At 39.0% G+C, this 23,649-nt stretch overlaps 2 protein-coding genes and 1 long non-coding RNA gene across 3 annotated transcripts; 1 reads left to right on the top strand and 2 right to left on the bottom strand.

Annotated features, from left to right (window-relative positions):
• The first annotated feature begins 1,128 nt into the window (after positions 1 to 1,128).
• On the top strand, positions 1,129 to 8,190 carry wdr45 (WD repeat domain 45). Its single transcript, XM_083569155.1, has 11 exons — positions 1,129 to 1,315; positions 3,357 to 3,431; positions 3,523 to 3,627; positions 3,715 to 3,820; positions 3,930 to 4,024; positions 4,112 to 4,191; positions 5,595 to 5,803; positions 6,931 to 7,032; positions 7,109 to 7,254; positions 7,346 to 7,721; positions 7,841 to 8,190. The coding sequence occupies exons 1-10, from the start codon at positions 1,267 to 1,269 to the stop codon at positions 7,453 to 7,455; spliced, it is 1,077 nt and encodes a 358-aa protein (XP_083425281.1). The 5' UTR covers positions 1,129 to 1,266; the 3' UTR covers positions 7,456 to 7,721; positions 7,841 to 8,190.
• On the bottom strand, positions 7,876 to 9,812 carry LOC310741428. Its single transcript, XR_014537948.1, has 2 exons — positions 8,859 to 9,812; positions 7,876 to 8,817 (listed from the first exon to the last, which is right to left on the bottom strand). It is a non-coding gene; the product is annotated as an uncharacterized lncRNA (long non-coding RNA).
• A 9,597-nt stretch (positions 9,813 to 19,409) lies between these two features.
• Positions 19,410 to 23,265, bottom strand: LOC310741405 (uncharacterized protein). Its single transcript, XM_083569204.1, has 2 exons — positions 22,636 to 23,265; positions 19,410 to 19,464 (listed from the first exon to the last, which is right to left on the bottom strand). The coding sequence occupies exon 1, from the start codon at positions 23,248 to 23,250 to the stop codon at positions 22,639 to 22,641; it is 612 nt and encodes a 203-aa protein (XP_083425330.1). The 5' UTR covers positions 23,251 to 23,265; the 3' UTR covers positions 19,410 to 19,464; positions 22,636 to 22,638.
• Positions 23,266 to 23,649: the final 384 nt, after the last annotated feature.

Here is a 23,649-nt window from a genome sequence, read left to right as displayed (position 1 = left end):
ATGTGCAGACCTGTAGTAACTACAGGGGAATTAAGTTGATCAGTCACACCATGAAGTTATGGGAAAGAGAAGTGGAAGCCAGGCTAAGAGAAGAGGTGACCACCTGTGTGCAACAGTATGGTTTCATGCCGAGGAAAAGCAGTACAGATGCATTATTTGCTTTAAGAATGTTGATGGAGAAGTATAGAAAAGGTCAGAAGGAGTTGCATTGCGTGTTTTGGATTTAGAGAAAGCGTACGACAGGGTGCTGAGAGAGGAGTTGTGGTACTGTATGAGGAAGTCAGGTTGAGGAGTTCAGGTACTTGGGGTCAACAGCGCAAAGCAATAGAGAGTGAGTTAGAGAAGTGAAGAAAAGAGTGCAGGCAGGGTGGAGTGGGTGGAGAAGAGTGGCAGGAGTGATTTGTGATAGTAGAGTATCTGCAAGAGTGAAATGGAAAGTTTATAGGACTGTGGTGAGACCTGCGATGTTGTATAGTTTATAGACAGTGGTATTGGCTAAAACAATACCACTGCTGAAGATGCTGAAGATGTTGAGGTTTTTGTTGGGAGAGACGAGGATGAACAGGATTAGAAATGAGTTTATTAGAGGGACAGCGCATGTAGAACGTTTTAGAGACAAGGTGAGGGAGGCGAGATTGAGATGGTTTGGACATGTGTAAAGGAGGGACATGGTAAATGCATATATCATTAGGAGAATGCTGAGGATAGAGCCGCCTCGAAGGAGGAGAGGAAGGCCAAAGAGGAGGTTTATGGATGTGGTGAGGGTAAACATGCAGGTAGTTGGTTTAAAAGAGGCAGATGTAAAGGAAAAGAGGTTATGCAGACGGACTGTGGCGACCCCTAATGGGAGAAGCCGAAAGAAGAAGAAGAAGAAGAAGAAGAAGAAGAAGAAGAAGAAGAAGAAGAAGAAGAAGAAGAAATTTCAGGAATCTGCCTACTAAACATTTTACATTTTAATTGAGTTCTGCTAAAATGAACAGAATGACTTGTTTATTCAAGATTTGTTCCATTTGACGAACGACATTTAAAGATCCAAGTCAGGAAACGTTCTGTCAGGAAATCCCTGAGCTTTCAAATTAACCGCTTTCGATACAGTCAGCTGAGCGGATGTCCAGAGTGACGCGTCACACTGCAATGATCACGTGATTACGGCAAAGCGTCAGCACACTATTGTAAACACGGCTTCATTTTTCACAACACAAGCGCTGAAGTGTTACATCACTAGCAGCTACTTTTTATACCTCTGTTACAAACCCTTTTAAAATCATGACACAGCAGCGGGGAGTCAACAGCCTCCAGTTTAATCAAGACCAAAGTGAGTTACGTTTTATGAGCTTGTTTTCAGTGTTATTTATATTAAGAGCTGACGTAGTTGATCACACAAAATTGTTGAATTTCGGTGCCAATCTATTTTCACGCTACTGACTCATTTTCTTTACGGGACTGACTGGGAGGAAGTCAGTGTTAGGCGATCTAACCCTGTACTTCAGAGTTCTTTTTAATATTTACCTTTCGCTTCCACAGACGAAGCTGATAGTTGGCCTTGCTAACTTGTGCTCTCGGCCCAGTATGTTAACGTGATTAGCCTGCCTTATTTCTTTGTGTGTGGATTACAAAAAAGCAGCATAAGTGTTTTGTATTGCTGCTTATTTGCTTAGTTTTAAAGTACTGTTATTGCACAGTTTAAAAAGAAACTGTGTGATTTATGGTGACTGGTTCACTGGAAGCAGCTCTGATTGTAAAGTCTAAATAGCAGCAGGGAGAAAAGACCTTTGGTATTGCTCCTTCAGACCCTTAGGATGTAACAGTCTTTCACTGAAGGATCTGCTCAGAGATGAAACTGATTCATACAGGGGGTGAGATTCGTTCTCCAGCAATGATGATAGATTAACCACCATCCTCCTTTCTCCCACCTCTTGTACAGTGTCCAGGGGCATCAACAGCTAAGCTGGCCTTCTTGAACAACTTCCCCAAGCTACTGCATGAGCAGAGAGCAGACCAGTGCTCCCTGCACTCCAAAAGACCTTAGTCTCTTCAGTAGAAAGAGTCTGCTCTGTCCCTTCTTATAAATTGCTTCACTATTATCAGTCCAGTCCACCACAAGGTGTGTGTCCCATTACGTCTGGTGTAAAAGTAACACCGCATTTCAGAAAAAAAAACCCGTCATACCAACAGTAAAATATGGTGGTGGTAGTGTGATGGTCTGGGGCTGTTTTGCTGCTTCAGGACCCAGAAGACTTGCTGTGATAAATGGAACCATGAATTCTGGTGTTTACCAAAAAATCCTGAAGGAGAATGTCCGGTCATCTGTTCGTGACCTCAAGTTTAAGCAAACTTGGGTTCTGCAGAAGGACAATGATCCAAAACACACCAGCAATCCAACTCTAAACGGTTGAAGACAAACAAAATAAAGACCTGGAGTGGCCTAGTCAAAGTCCTGACCTGAATTCTATTGAGATGCTGTGGCATGACCTTAAAAAGCTGGTTCATGCTCGAAAACCCTCCAATGTGGCTTAGTTGCAACAATTCTGCATAGATGAGTGGAAAATTCCTCCACAGTGCTATAACAGACTCATTGCAGTTGTTGATGCTAAAGGGTGGCCCTACCAGTTATTAGGTTTATTGGGCAAACAGCTTTTCACACAGTAGTTTTGGATTTTGCTCTACCTCAATAATAAAAACCTTAATTGAAAATGGCAATATTATGGCAGCCCTAGGCTCTTTATTTGTGTTAGATGGGTGCATCACTGCCAAGTACTACTAAACCGTTCTGGAGGACCAGTGGTTAAAACATGGTACCCTAAAAGAGGTTCCATGTATCAGGATGATAATGCACCAATACACACAGTAAGACTGGTGAGAGAGAAAATGAAGTTGACCTCCTATGGCCACCAGATCTGAATATCATTGAGCCACTTTGTGGTGTTTTGAAGGAGCGAGTCAGGAAATGTTTCCATCCAAAAGTAAAAAAAACAAAAACTGGTCACTGTATATGTCATTCCAAAGACACAGTGATGCTATTTTGGCTGCTAAGGATAAATGGTAATGGTCTAAAACCAGGTGTTAACCCCTGTATGTTTGGACAAAAAGCATGCAGTTGTCATCAAGTTTCTGATGATAAATAAGGAATGACAAATGACTGGGTGTTTTGCTAATCCATACTGGGGTGGTCTGATGTGAACGAACTTCATGTGGAGTTAAAGGTGTATTGTTTTTACTTATATCAGCATGGCTGGAAGCATGCTGGAGGTCTAATAAAGACTTTCTATTTTATAAAATTTCATTATATTGTTTTTATTTCTTTACTTTTAACAAATATTTACAAATGCTTCTGCTCTTCTAACTTATATTTTTAGGCTGTTTCTGTTGTGCAATGGAAACTGGAGTGCGAATTTACAATGTGGAACCCCTCATGGAAAAAGGACACCTAGGTGAGGAGCTCTAATTTTTCCCCTTTTTCTTCTTCTTATTTTTTGACTTATTTAACATGTTTGTGGCTAATTGTGCTGTTTATAATAACAGACCATGATCAAGTTGGCAGCATCAGTCACTGTTCTATGCTACATCGTTCAAACCTCTTGGCTTTGGTGGGTGGGGGTATTAACCCCAAGTTTTCAGAGATATCTGGTATGCTTGTGTACTTTTTCCACATCTAATTAATCTTTAATTAATCTTTTGAAACATTTGTCTTATCTAAAATATTTTTTAATGCAGTGTTAATCTGGAATGATGCTCATGAGACCAGAGATGCCAAGGATAAATTAGTCCTAGAGTTTACATTCACAAAGCCAGTTCTGGCAGTGCGCATGAGGCACGACAAGTAAGAACATGTCATTTCTTTTTCCTATGCAGTCTGAGTGGAGAATATGTATTATAAAGTACAATTATATGTATATATAGTTAGATTGTTGTTGTTTTTTTATGTGAAGAATCATCATTGTCTTGAAGAACAGGATCTATGTATATAGTTTCCCAGACAACCCTGTGAAACTCTTTGAATTTGACACTCGAGATAATCCAAAAGGTATTTTTAGTCCTGTTTGCGTTTAAATTGATATCTGACTGCTGGCTAGATTTTGTGACACTAACATCCAATATTAACTTCTTTTAGGTCTGTGCGATATGTGTCCCAGTATGGAGAAGCAATTACTGGTATTCCCTGGACACAAATGTGGTAGTTTACAGTTGGTGGTAAGCAGGAGCAATTTGGTCTGTTATTTCTCCATGTTTCCATATTTCATAGATTAACATACATGTGTATTTCTTGTGTGTTCAAACTGGTGATGGGTGGTTACAATTTTCCATTAATATTAATCAGCTTATGTTGATTTTAATCAAATAATTTCTATTTTCCACCCAAACTTACAATCAGTTATTACTAGAAGGAATCATAATTTAATAATGTCTCTCAGAGGCTTATCAAGCCCGAATAAGCACAATTAAGCCCAAATTGGAAAATGTTAGTAGCTAATTGTATGATGGATGGATAGATACTTTATCCATCCCAATAGGAAATTTACAACTTTTAGCAGTATCCACAAACATAGGCAATAAAACATGCAATACAAAAAAATACTAAAAATGTGAAGTGAATACAGGTTATTAGTTGTGTGTGCAAAAACCTTTTTTATTTTTTTTGCTAAACAAGACTTGTGCAAATCAATGTGTGAGTAAGTATGCCTGCCGGTTGCACGTTTTTTGTTTTATTTCCATTGCATTTATTAATGTACCTCTTAACAAAAGCAGCAGGACGCATTCAGAAGTGTGAATAGACATATTATATGTTTACATTTGCCAAAATCTTAGCAGTGTCTGGTGATGTCTGTGGGTTCCAGATTTCAACAAGTCAACAAAGAATTAAAAAGGCAATTTAATTATGACTGCTGCTGTTGACTATTTTAGTAATCGAGTATTCTAACGATTATTCCATTGATTAATCGTGTAATCGGGCAAGTTGTACTTTTTCTTTATTAAAGAGCATTATTAAATGAAAGAGAAAATAAGACAGGTCTCTTAAAATTGACAAGTAATTTGGTTTTCTTTTTAGAAATTGCATACAAGAATATCGGTGAAAACGAAACCCATTTAGTGCATTTAATAGCATATTACATCAAAATATTAATTAAATATTCGTTTAAGTAAACTCATAATTATTCTCACTCGTGTATTTAGTTATGTGATATCCTTGTCTCCAGAAAAGCTGCTTGAACTTTTTCATGCACTAAATCTGTTTATTTATTGCCAACTTAAAAAACGTGCTCCACTACCTGCTCTACATGGCCGCTGCGAAGGGATTTTAGACCACACTGTATATAAATGAAATATAAAAATTTATTTCAAATTACTTAAAGAAAAAACTGTACAGTGCGGGTTCCGTTTTTAATGTTTAAATTATCCCAAACTTTGGAAATTTTCTGCCATTTTCCTTGACCTAAATCTTCTCCTCGCCCCTCGCTATTTTTTGAGTTCCTCTATTTTTCATTCTGCAGCGTTTTCTATGTTACCTCTCCAGAGCGCTCCAGAGTTTAGCCTGTTCTGACTCAAACCAAGTTCGATCATATTTATTTTATTTTTTGTCTTTGTCTTTTTTATAGGACCTTTCTAACACAAAACCTGGTACATCATCTGCACCATTCACTATTAATGCACACCAGAGTGAAATAGCTTGCTTGGCTCTAAACCAGCCTGGCAGTGTGGTAGCTTCTGCATCACAGAAGGGTACTTTGATTCGTCTGTTTGACACTATTACACGTGACAAACTAGTGGAGTTGCGAAGAGGAACTGATCCTGCCACATTATACTGGTAAATATTTTTATATACAGATTTACAGTGTTCAGAGTTGTTAGTTAATGTAGTAATTGCACATTGGGTTTTTAGGCATCAGTTGTTTTATTAGCATTTTATCAGGAAACATTTGTATACCTTTCTATCATTATCTATTTGGCAATCAAGTGGCAGCAATGCAATGCATAAAGTCATGCAAATAAGGTTTAGCAGCTTTTTTTATGTTCATTTAGCGATCAGAATTGTGATCACAGTGATTCTGTGTAATAACTGTGTAATGATTGTTGGTTTGAGTATTTATATAACTGTGTATCTCCTGAGATTTTCAGCAGAGTTTACTCAGAATGGCACAATAAAAAAAAAAAAAACATCTAATAAACAGCAGTTCAGTGGAATTAATTTTATGGTTAATGAGCTAGGTCAACAAACAATGACCAGAAAAGTTTGAGCTGACAAAAAGCAGACCATAAGTCAGATAACCTTTCTTTACCATTGTGTTAAACTAAAAAAGCATCTCATAATACACAACCTTGAGGAGGATGGGCTACAACAACAGAGAAGGCTACATTAGGTTGCACTCCCATCAGTCAATTACATAAGTCATTTTGGGACTGGAACAAAATTGCCTATGCTGTTCACACCTTGATTGTGTCAGAATTTGGTGAAATCTGCATGAATCAATGGACACGCCAGGTGTTCAGTTAATACTAATAAATCATAAATTGAAAGCCACAGGCCTGTCTTGAATATTGTTGCTGACTGTGTGCATCAAGGCCACAATTACCTTCTTCCAATGGCTTCCTCAAGCACTGCAATGCAATATGTCACAAAGCAAATGTAATCTCAAAATGGGTTCTTTAACATGTTCCCAAGTTCAATGTTCTTGAGTGGTCTACTTATTTGGGATTTGAGTTATTTGGGAGGAGGTATACAAGAGATTTGCAGTATGAAAGTGCGAACATCAGTCATGTCCACATAGACCAACATCTTGTGAAATGCATTAAAGAATTGTGGTTGTTTTTAGAGCAAAGGGGGGCTCTACCCAGTATTAGTATATTGTTCCTAAAACAGTGCTCATAGAGAGTAAAATAAAATTTTGTTCTGTAGTGTCTGATGCATGATTTTCAGTTTTGCTTTTTTTACAGCATTAACTTCAGCCATGACTCGTCTTTCCTGTGCGCTTCTAGTGACAAAGGCACTGTTCACATTTTTGCATTGAAAGATACCAGACTGAATCGGCGCTCTGCGTAAGGCTTGAATACCCCCACACACACGCACACGCACAAGCACAATATTAAAATGTGATAATTGTATTCATTTCAGTTTGGCTCGGGTGGGAAAGGTTGGGCCAGTCATTGGACAGTATGTAGACAGTCAGTGGTCTCTGGCCAGTTTTACTGTGCCAGCTGAATGTGCTTGCATTTGTGCCTTTGGGAAAAATACTTCCAAAAATGTCAACTCTGTTATTGGTGAGTCAATTTTCTAAAGATAAATCTTCTTATCTATCTTAGTAATTTAAGCTAAGAAATAAATGTTCACATTTTTTCTCATCTTTTTCAGCGATTTGTGTTGATGGGACATTCCATAAATATGTCTTCACATACGATGGAAACTGCAATCGGGAGGCTTTTGATGTGTATCTTGATATCTGTGATGATGATGATTTCTAAAGATGAATATGATTTTTTGTTATTAAGCCTTAACTTCAAATGTTTATTGTTCATGTACAAACAAAAGCAGAATACACAAAAATAAACTAAATTGTGCTTGCTATGCATAAAACTTTTGATTTAGTGGCACTTAGACAAACAAAAAGGTTTTCTGTCCAGTTGTGATGAGTCTGTGCACATGATTGCCTCACATTCTGCTCATGCCTAAAAGGAGTGGAAACCCATGCGGTCCTCAGTATTCCACCCAGAGGAGTGTTCGTCATTTTGTGCATTGCAATACTTTTATGCTTACCATGCTAACCACAGAGTGATTATTTAAGTTACTTTGTCCTTCATTGTATCTCAAACCTATCTTGACATTTTCCAATGACCTTTTATCAACAAGGCATTTTTTCTTTTATTTGTGTTCAATTTAGTCAGTTTAAAATTTTTTATTTTTTTACTATTCTGTGAGAAGGAATTTCCCACCATAAAAAATCTGGAGACTGTTGAATGTGAAAATCCAAGGAGCAATTTCTGAAATACTCAAACAAGCCCATCTGTCACTCACACCTACAGTCCTTCTAAAAAGTATTTGCAGCACTTTACTTTTTTCACATTTTGTTATGTTAGAATCTTATTCCAAATTGGATTGAATTCATTATTTTCCTCCAAATTATGCCCCATAATGACAGTGTAAAAGAATTTTGTTTGAAATCTTTGCAAATTTATTAAAAAGAAAAAGAAAATCACAAATATTCACAACCTTTGCCATGACACTCAAAATTAAGTTCAGGTGCATCCTGTTTCCACTGATCATTATTGAGATGTTCCTTCAACTTGATTGGAGTCCACCTGTGGTAAAATCAGTTGATTGGAAATGATTTGGAAACACACGCACCTGTCTATAAGGTCCCACAGTTAACAGTGCATGTCAGAGCACAACCCAATGAACAGTGACAGTGAATCTATAAACAGTAGACAGTGGTCCTTTAGTTTTTGCACACCTTCCTAAGTTAGATAAAAGTTACATTTATGCTTTGATAAAAATAAACTTGCATTTATAATTCAAATAAGTATTCAGGTGGGGCATTCTAAAATGTAAAAAATAAAAAATGTTTATCATGGTTGAATGTACTAATTCAACGACCAGAGAACCTCGCATTTCTCATCATAAAGACCATCTACTGCTATAACAAGTTAATCAAAGTGGACAGGTGTTTTCCTACCTTTTTCAAAAATGTATAAAATTTTATTTATAGCATTTAGCATTTACTTTATAATGGTTTTCTATGGGGACAAAAAACTACACATGAACAGGTTTTCTCTAGTTGTTCGTGTAGTATAGTAGGTCATTTCAGAATGTCCCAGAAGCAGTTATAGCTTTAAGTTGACTCTGGTACATCTCTACAAGTTTTGCACACCTACAAACCCGATTCCAAAAAAGTTGGGACACTGTACAAATTATGAATAAAAAATGAATGCAATAATTTACAAATCTCATAAACTTATATTTTATTCACAATAGGATATAGATATATCAAATGTTGAACGTGAGACATTTTGAAATGTTATGCCAAATATTAGCTCATTTTGGATTTCATGAGAGCTAGACATTCCAAAAACGTTGGGACAGGTAGCAATAAGAGGCCGGAAAAGTTAAATGTACATATAAAGAACAGCTGGAGTACCAATTTGAAACCTATTAGGTCAATTGGCAACATGATTGGGTATAAAAAGAGCCTTTCAGAGTGGCAGTGTCTCTCAGAAGTCAAAATGGGCAGAGGATCACCAATTCCCCCAATGCTGCTGCGAAAAATAGCGGTGCAATATCAGAAAGGAGTTTCTCAGAGAAAAATTGCAAAGAGTTTGAATCTCTGTGCGTAAGGGTCAAGGCCGGAAAACCATACTGGATGCCCGTGATCTTCGGGCCCGCAGACGGTACTGCATCACATACAGAAATGCTACTGTAATGGAAATCACAACATGGGCTCAGGAATACTTCCAGAAAACATTGTTGGTGAACACAATCCACCAGCCATTCACCATTGCCATTGACTGTGGCAAAAGTGGAAAACTGTTCTGTGGTCAGAAGAATCAAAATTTGAAGTTCTTTTTGGAAAACTGGGACGCCATGTCATCCAGACTAAAGAGGATAAGGGCAACCCAAGGTGTTATCAGTGCTCAGTTCAGAAGCCTGCATTTCTGATGGTATGGGGTTGCATGAGTGCGTTTGGCATGGGCAGCTTACACATCTGGAAAGGCACCATCAATGCTGAAAGGTATATCCAAGTTCTAGAACAACATATGCTCCCGTCCAGACGCCATCTCTTTCAGGGAAGACCTTGCATTTTCCAACATGACAATGCCAGACCACATACTGCAAAATGCCTGAGACGATATAAAGAAAACTTAATTTAGGTGATTTTATAGTTTAAAAATTAATAATTTCCTTCTGTGACTGTGCATTCTATTGGCACAAAGTAGAAAACTTTGTTTTAATTTAATTCCAGAGACGTCTTAATTGTTCATAGTATCATATACAGTGATCTTCTACACAGTAAGCTGTCCATTTGGGGCTATTAATGGCAGGTTTAAAAGTGATGATTATGCTATTCAGAAGCTGGACATCACCATGGATCAGGCTGGTCCAAAAAGCAGAGGGGGACTGGATCATTGGTATCTCATTAGTACCATGTACCAGCTTGTCAAAGAGAGAAAGAAAGGGACAGAGACACAGTTAATACGTTTTTTTATTGTCATATAAAGGCATCTGTAGGTCAGGGAAAGCAAAAAGAGTGGGGCGGCGACCAGTTTGACAGAACCAGATTCTAACAATATATATATATATATATATATATATATATATATATATATATATATATATATATATATATATATATATATACTAGCTGAAAGTACCCGTGCTTTGCTACGGAAGGCAGAACGCAAAGCAATATGGCAATAAGCAGTAAGCACTGAGCAGGACTGGATGATCAGAGATCAGAACGTAACGTCAACAAATAACGTACTACCCCTTTGTAGTACCGATACAGGGCAAACTACTTTAAAAATAATTTTTATTGTGCATCTAACATGTAATAAGAAACAATGTAGTAAGTTTCATGAGGATCCGTACTGTTATTTCGAAGAGTTTACAATGCGTGAGAAATCGCGTTTTTCGCGAGTTAGCCGCGATCCAGGGCGAATTTTTCAAAACCCATTCTTAGTGAGCACCTAAGACCCAAGAGGAAGGTATGTTCCAAATTTCATTGCAATCCGTTCAGTGGTTTTTTAGATTTCTTGATGAGTGAGTGAGTCATTCAGTGGTATTTGAGCTTTATATATATATATATATATATATATATATATATATATATATATATATACATATATATACATTTCCCGTGCCCGGAGAAATACCCACATTCATGCACTCAGAAAGGAGCTGCGGGGGTTTACCTCACCTCAGCCTTTAGGGTTTCCAGTGGAAACTGACCCGACCTGGGGTAAAGTCACATCAGTAAGGAGAGCTAAATCCAAATAAATACTATGGATCACAAAAAAAAGGTCATAACCCTCAGACCTTAATTCAGAAAAAAGAGGAAAGAAGTAGGGGGAAACATGCAAAAGATAAAAGTGTGTATGCAGCTTTATCCCTCATCTCGTTGTAAGGATAGTATAGGCTAATGGAATTAGTGAAATAGGCTAATAACTGTATGTCACCTTAGTTTGTATAACATTATAATTTATTGTATGTAGTTGTGAGTTGCTTGCAACAAAACAATTACAACCAAACTAGTCTAGTTGGATTTTAGTTAAACTAGCATTTATTGAATTGATTGAACTGAGGTGATATCATGAAGGTTTTCTGTGATTGTACTTAAAAGTCCTTAACTGAGTTTAGTGAGGACTTTTCAGTAAGTCCAATGCTAGCTTCTTCTTCTTCTTCTTTTTCTTTTTCTTGTTTCGGCTGCTCCTGTTAGGGTTCGCCACAGCAGATCATCTGCTATAGATCATCTGCTATACTACCCTGTCCTCTACATCTGATAAGGAAAAGGAGTTGGTGTTGGATCTATGATGATCTCAGTGGTTGAGCTATTTCATGAGTTGCTCAGTAGCACCCGAACATCAACTGACTTTATAAGACTGTAGAAAGGACATTACTCATAATCACACACTCCAGTCCTCATGGCAGTTCTTTCTCATCGGTGTTTTGTATTGTTTTTAAGATTTATAATCACACTCTTGATATCACCCAAATGAGGATGGGTTCCTCTTTTGAGTCTGGTTCGTCTCAAGGTTTCTTCCTCATAACATCTAAGGGAGTTTTTTCTTGCCACAGTCGCCCCAGTTTTGCTCATCAGGGATAAACAGACATAATTCAAGAGTCAAGAGTCTAGAAGCTTTTATTGTCATTTCAACCATATATAGCTGATGTAGTACACAGTAAAATAAAACAAACATGAATGAAACAATGTTTCTTTAGGATGAAGGTGCTACATAAGACAACATAAATGAACAAAAAGTAACATAAAACAAAACTAGAACTGGAATACAACATAAAGTGCACATCTGCAAGATTAAGTGCGAAATAATTTAAGACAGTAAGACAGTAAACACAATACATTTTAGATATGGTTTATTATTTTTTTTATTAAAGACATTTTACATCCATATACATTTACATTTACATTTGCGGCATTTAGCAGACACCCCTTATCCAGAGCGACGTACAAAAGTGCTTTGAGTCTCTAGTAATTAATAAATTCATACTGGTACGCCAGATTACAAATTAATATAAATATAACTCTAATAATTCTACAAATTCATATAGTGGTTCATATAGTATGAATTCATATAGTGGTTCAATTACATTGCTAGTCTATATATCTTTAACTAATTATATCTTGCAAGTATCTAATCTTTGCAAGCAAGAGAATCAAAATACATGTCACTTCTTTACTTGAAAAATAATTATTTATTTTAGATATTTTGTTATAAAACATTACTTCTGCTGTTTTAATAACCCTTATGGTGTTCAATTAAGTAGTTATGTGTTTGAGAACATACAGTGAGGAAAATAAGTATTTGAACACCCTGCTATTTTGCAAGTTCTCACACTTAGAAATCATGGAGGGGTCTAAAATTGTCATCGTAGGTGCATGTCCACTGTGAGAGACATAATCTAAAATAAAGAAAATCCAGAAATCACAATGTATGATTTTTAAACTATTTATTTGTATGATACAGCTGCAAATAAGTATTTGAACACCTGAGAAAGTCAATGTTAATATTTGGTACAGTAGCCTTTGTTTGCAATTACAGAGGTCAAACGTTTCCTGCAGTTTTTCACCAGGTTTGCACACACTGCAGGAGGGATTTTGGCCCACTCCTTCACACAGATCTTCTCTCGATCAGTCAGGTTTCTGGCCTGTCGCTGAGAAACACAGAGTTTGAGCTCCCTCCAAAGATTCTCTATTGGGTTTAGGTCTGAAGACTGGCTAGGCCACGCCAGAACCTTGATATGCTTCTTACAGAGCCACTCCTTGGTTATCCTGGCTGTGTGCTTCGGGTCATTGCCATGTTGTAAGACCCAGCCTCGACCCATCTTCAATGCTCTAACTGAGGGAAGGAGGTTGTTCCCCAAAATCTCGCAATACATGGCCCCGGTCATCCGCTCCTTAATACAGTGCAGTCGCCCTGTCCCATGTGCAGAAAAACACCCCCAAAGCATGATGCTACCACCCCCATGCTTCACAGTAGGGATGGTGTTCTTGGGATGGTACTCATCATTCTTCTTCCTCCAAACACGTTTAGTGGAATTATGACCCAAAAGTTCTATTTTGGTCTCATCTGACCACATGACTTTCTCCCATGACTCCTCTGGCTCATCCAAATGGGCATTGGCAAATTTAAGACGTGCCTGGACATGTGCTGGCTTAAGCAAGGAAACCTTCTGTGCCACGCATGATTTCAAACCATGACGTCTTTGTGTATTACCAACAGTAACCTTGGAAACGGTGGTCCCAGCTCTTTTCAGGTCATTGACCAGCTCCTCCCGTGTAGTTCTGGGCGGATTTCTCACCTTCCTTAGGATCATTGAGACCCCACGAGGTGAGATCTTGCATGGAGCCCCAGCCCTGTGGGCGATTGACAGTCATGTTTAGCTTCTTCCATTTTCTAATGATTGCTCCAACAGTGGACCTTTTTTCACCAAGCTGCTTGGTAATTTCCCCGTAGCCCTTTCTAGCCTTATCGAGGTGTACAATTTTGTCTCTAGTGTCTTTGGACAGCTCTTTGGTCTTGGCCATGTTAGTAGTTGGATTCTTACTGATTGTATGGGGTGGACAGGTGTCTTTATGCAGCTAACGACCTCAAACAGGTGCATCTAATTTGTGATAAATGTAGTGGAGGTGGACATTTTAAAGGCCGACTAACAGGTCTTTGAGGGTCAGAATTCTAGCTGATAGACAGGTGTTCAAATACTTATTTGCAGCTGTATCATAAAAATAAATAGTTTAAAAATCATATATTGTGATTTCTGGATTTATTTTTTTTAGATTATGTCTCTCACAGTGGACATGCACCTACGATGACAATTTTAGACCCCTCCATGATTTCTAAGTGGGAGAACTTGCAAAATAGCAGGGTGTTTAAATACTTATTTTCCTCACTGTACACTGTCATCACAAAATAAACAGCGTGATTAGACTGTGTAATAGAATTTGTATATTAATAAATACTTATATTGATTTATAAGTTATGTATGAATAATGAGAGAGTAGACTAAAAACAAAAGTGTTTTTAAATATCACCACATTGTAATTAAAATCCAAATGAATAAAACTGGTCCTAATTGTTTGATTTTTCAGTTACAGTAACAATATACAGGAAGCCTTTACGTGTTGTATTTTATGTGTAATTCTTTTCTTTATTATCTTTATCTAATTATGTATTGACAATACAACTTTCTTTTTTATTTTTTAAAGTTAAAGGTTCACAGGAGTTTATCAGCTGCTACCAAAAAGTCCTTAAAACATTCAGGAAAGTTTGCACAATTTCAGAGGCAATCCATCGGCACAGCTTTGACAAAGGCACCATTGCAAAAACAGCACCAACAGCAGAGCTATAGGATTCAGACCCTAAGACCTTTAACACCCTGTTGTTTGACAGTGGTGTAGAAACGGTATTTCTTTATTTTTTTGGGGAGGGATTGGTGACGCCTGAAACAATACAAAGCAAGTGTGTATGTATTGGTGCTTATCATCTGCTGACATCCGACCCTGTTCGAGGTGTTGATATTTATTCATTAAAGGGAGCAGAAATGTATCCAAATTTGCGGACTGCTTTGTGATATGTCCTACTCTTCTAGTGATGGTAGCTGAAGCAGAGAGGAGCTTTTCACAGCTGAAACGATCAAATCATACCTGAGGTCCACCATGTCACAAGAGCACCTCAGTAGCCTTGCTGTCATTAATAACAATCAAACAGTTGCTGGTCAGATTTCCCACAATGATATAATTAATGACTTTTAAGGAATCAAGGAAAGAATGAAAGGTCAGGTTTTATGGAAGTTAATTTGTAGTGAAAAATGTATTTGGTTAGTTTGTTGTGTGAAGTGGTAATTTATTTGTGATATTCCTATTTCTTATTAAAAGATAAAGTAAGTGCAGATTTCTGTTGGTTATTTTCCTTTTTATGTGGCAGTGGGGTGGGGGAATCATGGCATGGTTTGCCCAGGGCGCCATGCAAGCTACAACTGCCACTGGTGAGATAAATCAAAATCTGAAATTGTTTCTGGAAACCATGGATGCTGCATGTTCTGGACTAAAGGAGAGATGGAAGACTGCATCACTGTTCATATGGGGTGCATTAGGACCTATAGAATGGGCAGCTTTCACATCTGGCAAAGGTACCATGAATGCTAAAAGGTATACACAGGTTTTAGAATGGATAAATGCTTTCACCCAGAAAAGCGTCATGTTTTCATTAAGGATATTTCAGAAAAAGAATGCTAAACCTCATACTGCATCTATTACAACAGCATGGCTGCATAGTAGAAGGATCCAGTCGCTCACCTGGCCTGCCTACAGTCCAGACCTTTCACAAGTATAAAATATTCGGCACATTTGATGTATATTCTATATTCTATTGTGAAAAAAATATGAGTTTAAAATATGGGTTTACAAATCAATGCATTCTGTGTGTGTGTATATATATATATATATATATATATATATATATATATATATATATATATATATATATATATATATATATATATATATAATTTACAGTCACAACATTTTTGGAATTGGGGTTCAAGTTTATGGTTGTGGATTTCTATACAGGGGTCAAAATAAAGAAAAGCCATGTTTGGAAAAACTAAATACACCTTTGCTGCTTCTTTAGGATTTAAGACAATACGTAGCAGTTAGGTGGTAGCTGGTGGTGGTAGCCAAGAGTTTAGGCCACTGGACTCCAAACTCCCACAGTTGGGCCTTTGAGCAAGGCCCTTAACCTGCAACTGCTCAGTTGTAAGTTGCTCTGGATAAGGGCCATAACTGCCAAATGTCATAAATGCAAGCCAGGTGATACTCATCAAATGCCCTTAATTAACTGATTATCAGCAAGTGTGACCACCTCAATAAATGCCCAAGTTTTAGCAGTTTGCTGGTCTGGTGCATTTAGGTGGATTACACCTCAACCAGACTAATAGCTGTGCATAAACAAATGCCTGCAAATGTCAATAAACTGAAGCGCCAGTGTAAAAATAAGGAACAATTCCTCCACAAGGATAAGTAGGGCTGCTACTAATCGATAATAATAAAAAAATTTAATTTGTTGTCAACGAATAGCGTTATCGATTAGTTGGCCTGCTCAGGTTATAGGTTAGCATGACAGCAAACAGCCGTTTGCAAAAAATGCCAGAAACTACAGTGTAGAGACCTGCATGTGATGGATTTTTCAGTTTCTGTCCCACTCCCACAAAAAAATCTATTTTCTCCCACCCCTGCTCGCAATATTTTTGTCTCGCTCCCCCCACAAAAGCCCACAGGTAAAATGTACAAGTACTTTTATTTTCAATGCACCGACTTTTTTTAGTTTCACTTGTTCCATTTTAAATATGAATAAAAAAGAAACGCAGAATTAACAAACATATTTCATTTTATTTGAATTTGCCTTTTTGTGTAAATGATGAACATGTACATAAACAAATATTTCAGAACATAAAACATCAACTAAAATTATATAAAAAACAGGCCAAGGTTTTATGTTGTATGTTTCTCTCTTTATAAAACTTTCTTTCGGCTTCTCCCATTAGGGGTCGCCACAGCGGACCGCGGACCATCCGCATGTTTGATTTGGCACATGTTTTTATGCTGGATGCCCTTCCTAACGCAACCCTCCCCATTTATCCGGGCTTGGGCCCGGCACTAAGGCTTGTGCAACCCTAATGCCTGGGGTTGGTTCCCTGACCGGGGATTGAACCCGGGCCGCAGCGGTGAGAGCGATGCATCCTAACCACTAGACCTAGCACTTAGCGATTCTCCTCTGTCTTGCGCTTCAGACGTTGTGCCTCAGTGTGCTCTAGTAGTCTAAAGCGCATTAACCACACGAAAATTAGCTTCCGACTTTTGTGCAGTAGATACGGAACATTTTATTTGTTTTTAGTAATTAATTTTATTTTTTATATTTTTAAGACAATTTTGAAGGATTCCCGCAAATGATTTTATTCTCCCACAAACCGCACACATGAGTATTTTACCGCCCGCAGCCGCATTCACCCACCAAATCTTGTCTGCACTCACTTGGTCTCATCACCAACAATGATGAGACTGCCTACAGGGATGAGATCCAGCACCTAGCCACATGGTGCAACAACAATAACCTGCTTCTTAACACCTCTAAGACAAAGGACCTGATTGTGGACTTCAGGAAAGAGTCAAGAGGCACACACGACACCACCCACATCAATGGGATGGCTGTTGAGTGCGTCTCCAGTTTTAAGTTCCTGGGGATCCACATCTCAGCAGACCTGTCCTGGGCTATCAACACCTCCAGCCTGGTCAAGAAGGCTCACCAGCGCCTCTTTTTTCTGAGGACACTAAAGATTTTTACTACAGCTTTTCTCGGATATCCTGGTGAACTTCTACCGCTGCGCAATAGAGAGCATCCTGACCAGCTGTGTTAGTCTGGTATGGGAGCTGCTCTGTTGCAGAGCACAAGGCACGCATCACAGGGACTTCACTCCCAGCCATGGAGGACATCCAAAAGAAACGCTGTCTGCGTTGAGATCGCAGCATTCTTAAGGACTTGTCTCATCCCGCCCACAGACTGTTCTCTCTTCTGTCCTCCGGCAGGCGGTTCAGGTGCCTCCGGACCAGGACCAGCCGACTAAAGAACAGCTTTTTTCCTAGAGCTGTCTCTTTACTGAACTCTGCCCCTCGCTGATACACTACCACATTTCCTCCCCACACAGCACACTTCATTATTTCGCTAATGGACTGTATACACAAAAACTTATGCTCACCGGGACATTTGCTCATTTCCCTCCACACACTTTGTTATTGCACTAATGGACTGTTACACAAAACTACGCTCATTTGCACACCTACTCTTGTTACACAAAACTGTAACACAAAACTGTGACTGTTACACAAAACTATGCTCATTTGCACACCTACTCTTCTTTGTATTGCTGCTCACCATTAACTTATTACCATTGTATATATACCCGTTCTCTGTTTATAGTAATATCAATATATTATGTTCACCGTTCACATCCTTTTGTAAACTTCTGTTTATAGTAATAGGCATCTGTAAATCATGCTCATAGTACATATATATTCATTTGTATCTTATTGTTCATAGTACATATATATCCATCTGTATATTATTGTTTATCTGTAAATCATGTTCATAGCACATATATATTCATCTGTATATTATCGTTCATAGTAGATATATATCCATCTGTAAATTTTATTAATAGTACATATATATCCATCTGTATATTTTATTCATAGTACATATATATTCATCTTAGTATATATAGTCCTATAATACCATTCTATTTTAACTTATGTAAATCATGTAACACTATATATCCTGCACTTGCTGTTATTGCACTCTGGTTAGACCCAAACTGCATTTTGTTGCCTTGTACTTGTACATGTGTAATGACAATAAAGTTGAATCTAATCTAATTTTGGTTGGGTCCCATGGGAGTGCAGGTCTCTAGTACAGGGTCAACCGGCAGCAGGAAAAAAGTGTGCGTCCCAAGTCATCCAAAGCATGGGAGCATTTTATATTAAACGCAACAAAGAAAACTGTTCTTGGAAGATATTCAAAGCAGAGCTTGTGTGGCCTGGAAGTACCACAGTGATGCACGAGCATGTGAAAAGAAAACACACCTGTGTCACGGATGAAGGCGAAACATCGGCATGGTAAACAAAAACTGTATAATCCTCATCATGTGAAAACGGTATAGTTTAACAAAGTGCTTTTGTGTAAACTGTTTGTTCGTTAACTTCGGGACAATTGCATTGAAATTGTTCTGTCGTAACTCGCGAGAATCAGGTTGCGCTCGCTCGCAACATAGAGATGGATGCAATTAAAATGTCAAGTCAAGTCAAGTCAAGTTTATTTGTATAGCGCTTTTCACAACAGACATTGTCTCAAAGCAGCTTTACAGAAAACAACAGTGAAGGTGAATGGTGTGCGTTTGTCCCTGATGAGCAGCCGTGGCGACAGTGGCAAGGAAAAACTCCCTTAGATGATATGAGGAAGAAACCTTGAGAGGAACCAGACTCAAAGGGGAACCCATCCTCATATGGGTGACATCAAAAGTTTGGTCATAAATCTTTCAACAATACAGAACAATTTGTGATCATCATAGATCCAGCATCAGCTTCTCCATGCCAGGGCCTTTAAACACTCGGCATCTACTTCTCCATGATCATCCATAGGTCCATAATCTTCACGAGGTGGGACGTGACTGGAGCTGGCCAAACCTCAGGAAGCCTCGGGATGGGGAGAGAAAGAGAAGCAGTGGAGAGGAATTAGCGTAGCTGCTGTTCATGATATTAACAGCACAAGTTGATAATGTGCATGTGATCAGATGTTCTGGAGCACAAGGTTGTGATGTGATGTGTGTGATGTGTGTTATGTGTAGGCTTTGCTAAAAAGATATGTTTTTAATCTGCACTTAAACTGGGAGAGTGTATCTGAACCCCGAACACTGTCAGGAAGACTATTCCAGAGTTTAGGAGCTAAATGTGAAAATGCTCTACCGCCTTTAGTGGACTTTGCTATTCTAGGAACTACTAGAAGCCCAGAGTTTTGAGATCTCAGGGAGCGTGACGGATTGTAGCGTGTTAAGAGACTGGATAGATACATGGGAGCCAAACCATTTAGTGCTTTATAAGTGAGTAGCAGTAGTTTGTAGTCTATTCGAAACTTAATAGGAAGCCAATGTAGGGACGATAAGATTGGGGTTATATGATCGTATTTTCTTGACCTAGTAAGAACTCTTGCTGCGGCATTCTGAACTAACTGAAGCTTGTTTATTAATGATGCAGGACATCCACCTAGTAATGCATTACAGTAGTCTATTCTAGAGGTCATAAACGCATGGACGAGCTTCTCTGCATCAGATATAGATAACATATTTCTTAGCTTAGAAATATTTCTAAGGTGAAAGAAGGCTGTTTTTGTAACTTGATTGATGTGATTTTTAAAAGATAAGTTGCTGTCTAAAATAACTCCCAGGTCTTTTACCGTTGAACTAGTAGTTACAGAACAACCGTCTAAATGCAGGCTGAGATGCTGGAGCTTCTGTGTACTATTTTTTGGGCCGATGAGCAAAATCTCCGTTTTATCAGGATTTAATAGCAGAAAGTTATGGGTCATCCAATCTCTTATTTCTTCAACACACTCAGTTATGCGAGCTAATTGAGCTGTATCGCCTGGTTTGGATGAAATATATAGCTGGGTATCATCAGCATAACAATGGAAGCTAATTCCATGCCTTCTAATAATATTTCCTAATGGAAGCATGTATATTGTAAAAAGCAGGGGTCCCAGAACTGACCCTTGTGGCACGCCATAATTTACTAGCATTATCCTGGATAGCTCTCCATTTAAATCTACGAAATGGTAACGATTGGACAGGTAGGATTTAAACCAGCTTAATGCCTGTCCCTGAATACCGATGTAATTCTGTAAGCGATCGAGGAGAAGATCATGATCTATAGTGTCGAACGCAGCACTAAGATCTAGTAAAACTAATAGGGAGATGTAGCCTTGGTCTGAAGCTAAAAACAGGTCGTTAGTGATTTTAACTAGAGCAGTTTCTGTGCTATGATGGGGCCTAAAACCTGACTGAAACTCTTCAAAGATATTGTTCTCCTGCAAGTGGTTACATAACTGGGCAGCGACAATCTTTTCTAAAATCTTAGACATAAATGGGAGATTTGAAATTGGTCTGTAATTCGATAGCGTGTTTGGATCCAGATTAGGTTTTTTAATGAGGGGCTTAATAACTGCTAACTTGAGGGATTTAGGGACATGACCTAACGATAGTGAGGAGTTAATAATATTTAAAAGAGGCTCACCAGCTGTATATAACACTTCCTTCAGTAGTTTAGTGGGAATTGGATCTAACTGACATGTTGTTGATTTAGCTTTCATAATAGCATCATACAGCTCTTCCTGTCCTATACATGTAAAACAGTGTAGTTGTGGGGTTGTAAGTACGATTGTGTCGGGAGATGCTGTCAGAGGTTGAACTGCCACAATTGTTTTTCGAATGTTATCTATTTTTTCAGTGAAGAAATTCATAAAGTCTTCACTACTAAACTGTGATGGAACACATTTTTCAGATCCCTGATTTGTTGTTAATTTAGCGACTGTACTGAAAAGGAACCTGGGATTGTTTTTGTTATTTTCTATGAGTTTGCTCAGGTGTTTAGCTCTAGCAGCTTTTAGCGCCTGTCTGTAGCTAAGCATACTGTCTTTATACGCAATTCTAAATACCTCCAATTTAGTTTTCCTCCATTTTCTCTCCAGATTACGTGTTGTTCTCTTTAGGGCATGCGTATGACTATTATACCAAGGTGCAGGTGCTTGTTCTCGAACCTTTTTTAACCGGATGGGGGCAACAGTGTCTAAAGTGCTAGTGAGGATAAGGTCTATGTTGTTCGCCATCTCATCAAGATGATCAGCATTTATGGGTTTAATGTGAAACTGAGATAAATCAGGCAGGTTATTTATGAATCTGTCCTTAGTGGTTGGAATAATAGTCCTACCAGGTCGATAACGTGGTGAAACACGGTTAATCTGCTCTACCGGTAGTGTGTACAGTAGGAGATAATGGTCTGTGATGTCATCACTCTGGGGTAAAATATCTATATCAGTGACGTCTGCTCCGTGGGATATTATTAAGTCTAGTGTGTGGTTAAAACGGTGGGTTGGTCTGGTGACGTTTTGTTTAACTCCAAAAGAGTTTAGTAAATCGACAAATGATAATCCTAGGGCATCGTTTTCATCATCTACATGAATATTAAAATCTCCTACAAGCAGCACTTTATCAAAGCTGATCAGGAGGTCTGAGAGAAAACAAGCAAACTCATGAAGAAAATCAGCGTAGGGTCCTGGGGGTCTGTACACGGTGACCAGAGCGAGTTTTCTATGCATCTCTGAAAGTGCAATTTTAAGAACGAGCACTTCAAATGATTTAAAGCTGAATCCTAATCTCTGACTAACATTAAGAGAAGCACTATAAATGGTTCCTACACCCCCCCCACGACCAGTCTGACGGGGCTCATGCTTATAAACATATCCTGACGGTGTCGACTCGTTTAGACCCATATAATCACCTAGTTTAATCCAGGTCTCAGTGAGACAGAGTGCATCGAGATTATTATCTGTGATCATCTCATTTACAATCAGTGCTTTGGGTGCAAGTGATCTAATGTTTAAAAGACCGAACTTTAGAACTTTGTTGTGTTTGTTTATCTGGCATTTTTCAGTTTTAACTGCAATAAGATTATTTCTGGATCTTGTGTATGTAATTCTTGGTTTTACTACACGAGGAATAGATACGGTTTCTATAAACTGGGCTGTGTGTGAACTTGTAACTATTTGGTCTGTAGTATGCGTGTTCTTATAGTTGAAGATTTCTTGATGTCTTACCAGTCAGATGGTGTGTAGTATCCTAGAGATGTTATCTGATAGCACTGCTGCTCCAACTCTGCTGGGGTGCAGGCCATCAGGGCGGAAGAACCTAGGACGCTCCCAGAAACAGTTCCAGTTATTAACAAAGAGAAGTTTATGTTCTCGACACCATGACTGTAACCATTCATTTAGAGCTAAAAGTCTACTAAACTTCTCAGCCCCTCGCTGGTAAGTGGGAAGAGGTCCTGACACAATGATCCTCGTTGTGGGTGATGTGCTGCGTACCGTCTCCACCAGGATCCTGAAGTCCCTCTTTAAGATCTCCGTTTGCCGCAGCCTGGTGTCGTTTGATCCGGCATGGAGAACAACCGCTCCGAAGTTCTCGTTCAGGATCGCGGGTACCTGCGCAGCGACATCCAGAACACGAGCACCAGGAAAACAGCGAGTGTGCACCTTACCTTTAGCTCGGGTAGCGCGGACATGCCGGACGATGGAATCTCCGAGAATAACAGTGTCGCGTTCCGTCTCGCGGAGGGGGACGAAGCGGTTCTCGGTCGAGATCTCGAAGGCCGGTGGTGGAGGTGGAGACGTCCTCGATCGGGGCTTGGCTTGTCTCTTCCGCCGCGGTCGCATCCAGGGTCCATGTTGCACCGGTGCCGGAGTTGTAGGTGCGCTGGGCCTGGGCATAGAAGCACGCGGAGTTGATGTGCTGGGAGCGTTAGGTTCAACCTGGGAGTTTACCTGGGATGAGTGCGCGTCCGCCCGGGATGTTTCCAGCGCCGCTTTCCGCTCTCGCAGCCGGTCATGCTTTACATGCAGCTCGCGAATCTGTTTCTCCAATGCCTCCATCTCCAACGCCACCGTTTGCAACTCGAACGAGTCCTCACCTGTGCTCGAATGCAGACAAACAACCGGCATAGTGCTTATCGTCACGAACAGATTTATTATACAGAGATGTGAGTGAGAGAAAATAAATATAAACAACACTAGTAATAGGCGAGTTAACTAACTACAGGCACAAGTCAGGAAGAC

The sequence above is a fragment of the Silurus aristotelis genome, assembly GCF_946808225.1.
Source record: "Silurus aristotelis genome assembly, chromosome: 18".
Classification (NCBI taxonomy): domain Eukaryota; kingdom Metazoa; phylum Chordata; class Actinopteri; order Siluriformes; family Siluridae; genus Silurus; species Silurus aristotelis.
The sequence above is the reverse complement of the archived record's forward strand: the minus strand, read 5'-3'. Positions and strand labels throughout refer to the sequence as shown.

Bases quoted from the DNA above. Each gene is read 5' to 3' on its own strand.
- wdr45 (XM_083569155.1), top strand. From the start codon at position 1,267: ATGACACAGCAGCGGGGAGTCAACAGCCTCCAGTTTAATCAAGACCAA. The intron at 1,316-3,356 runs GTGAGTTACGTT...TTATATTTTTAG, and splicing joins CCAGTTTAATCAAGACCAAA to GCTGTTTCTGTTGTGCAATG. The intron at 4,192-5,594 runs GTAAGCAGGAGC...TCTTTTTTATAG, and splicing joins GTGGTAGTTTACAGTTGGTG to GACCTTTCTAACACAAAACC.
- LOC310741405 (XM_083569204.1), bottom strand. From the start codon at position 23,250: ATGCGACCGCGGCGGAAGAGACAAGCCAAGCCCCGATCGAGGACGTCT.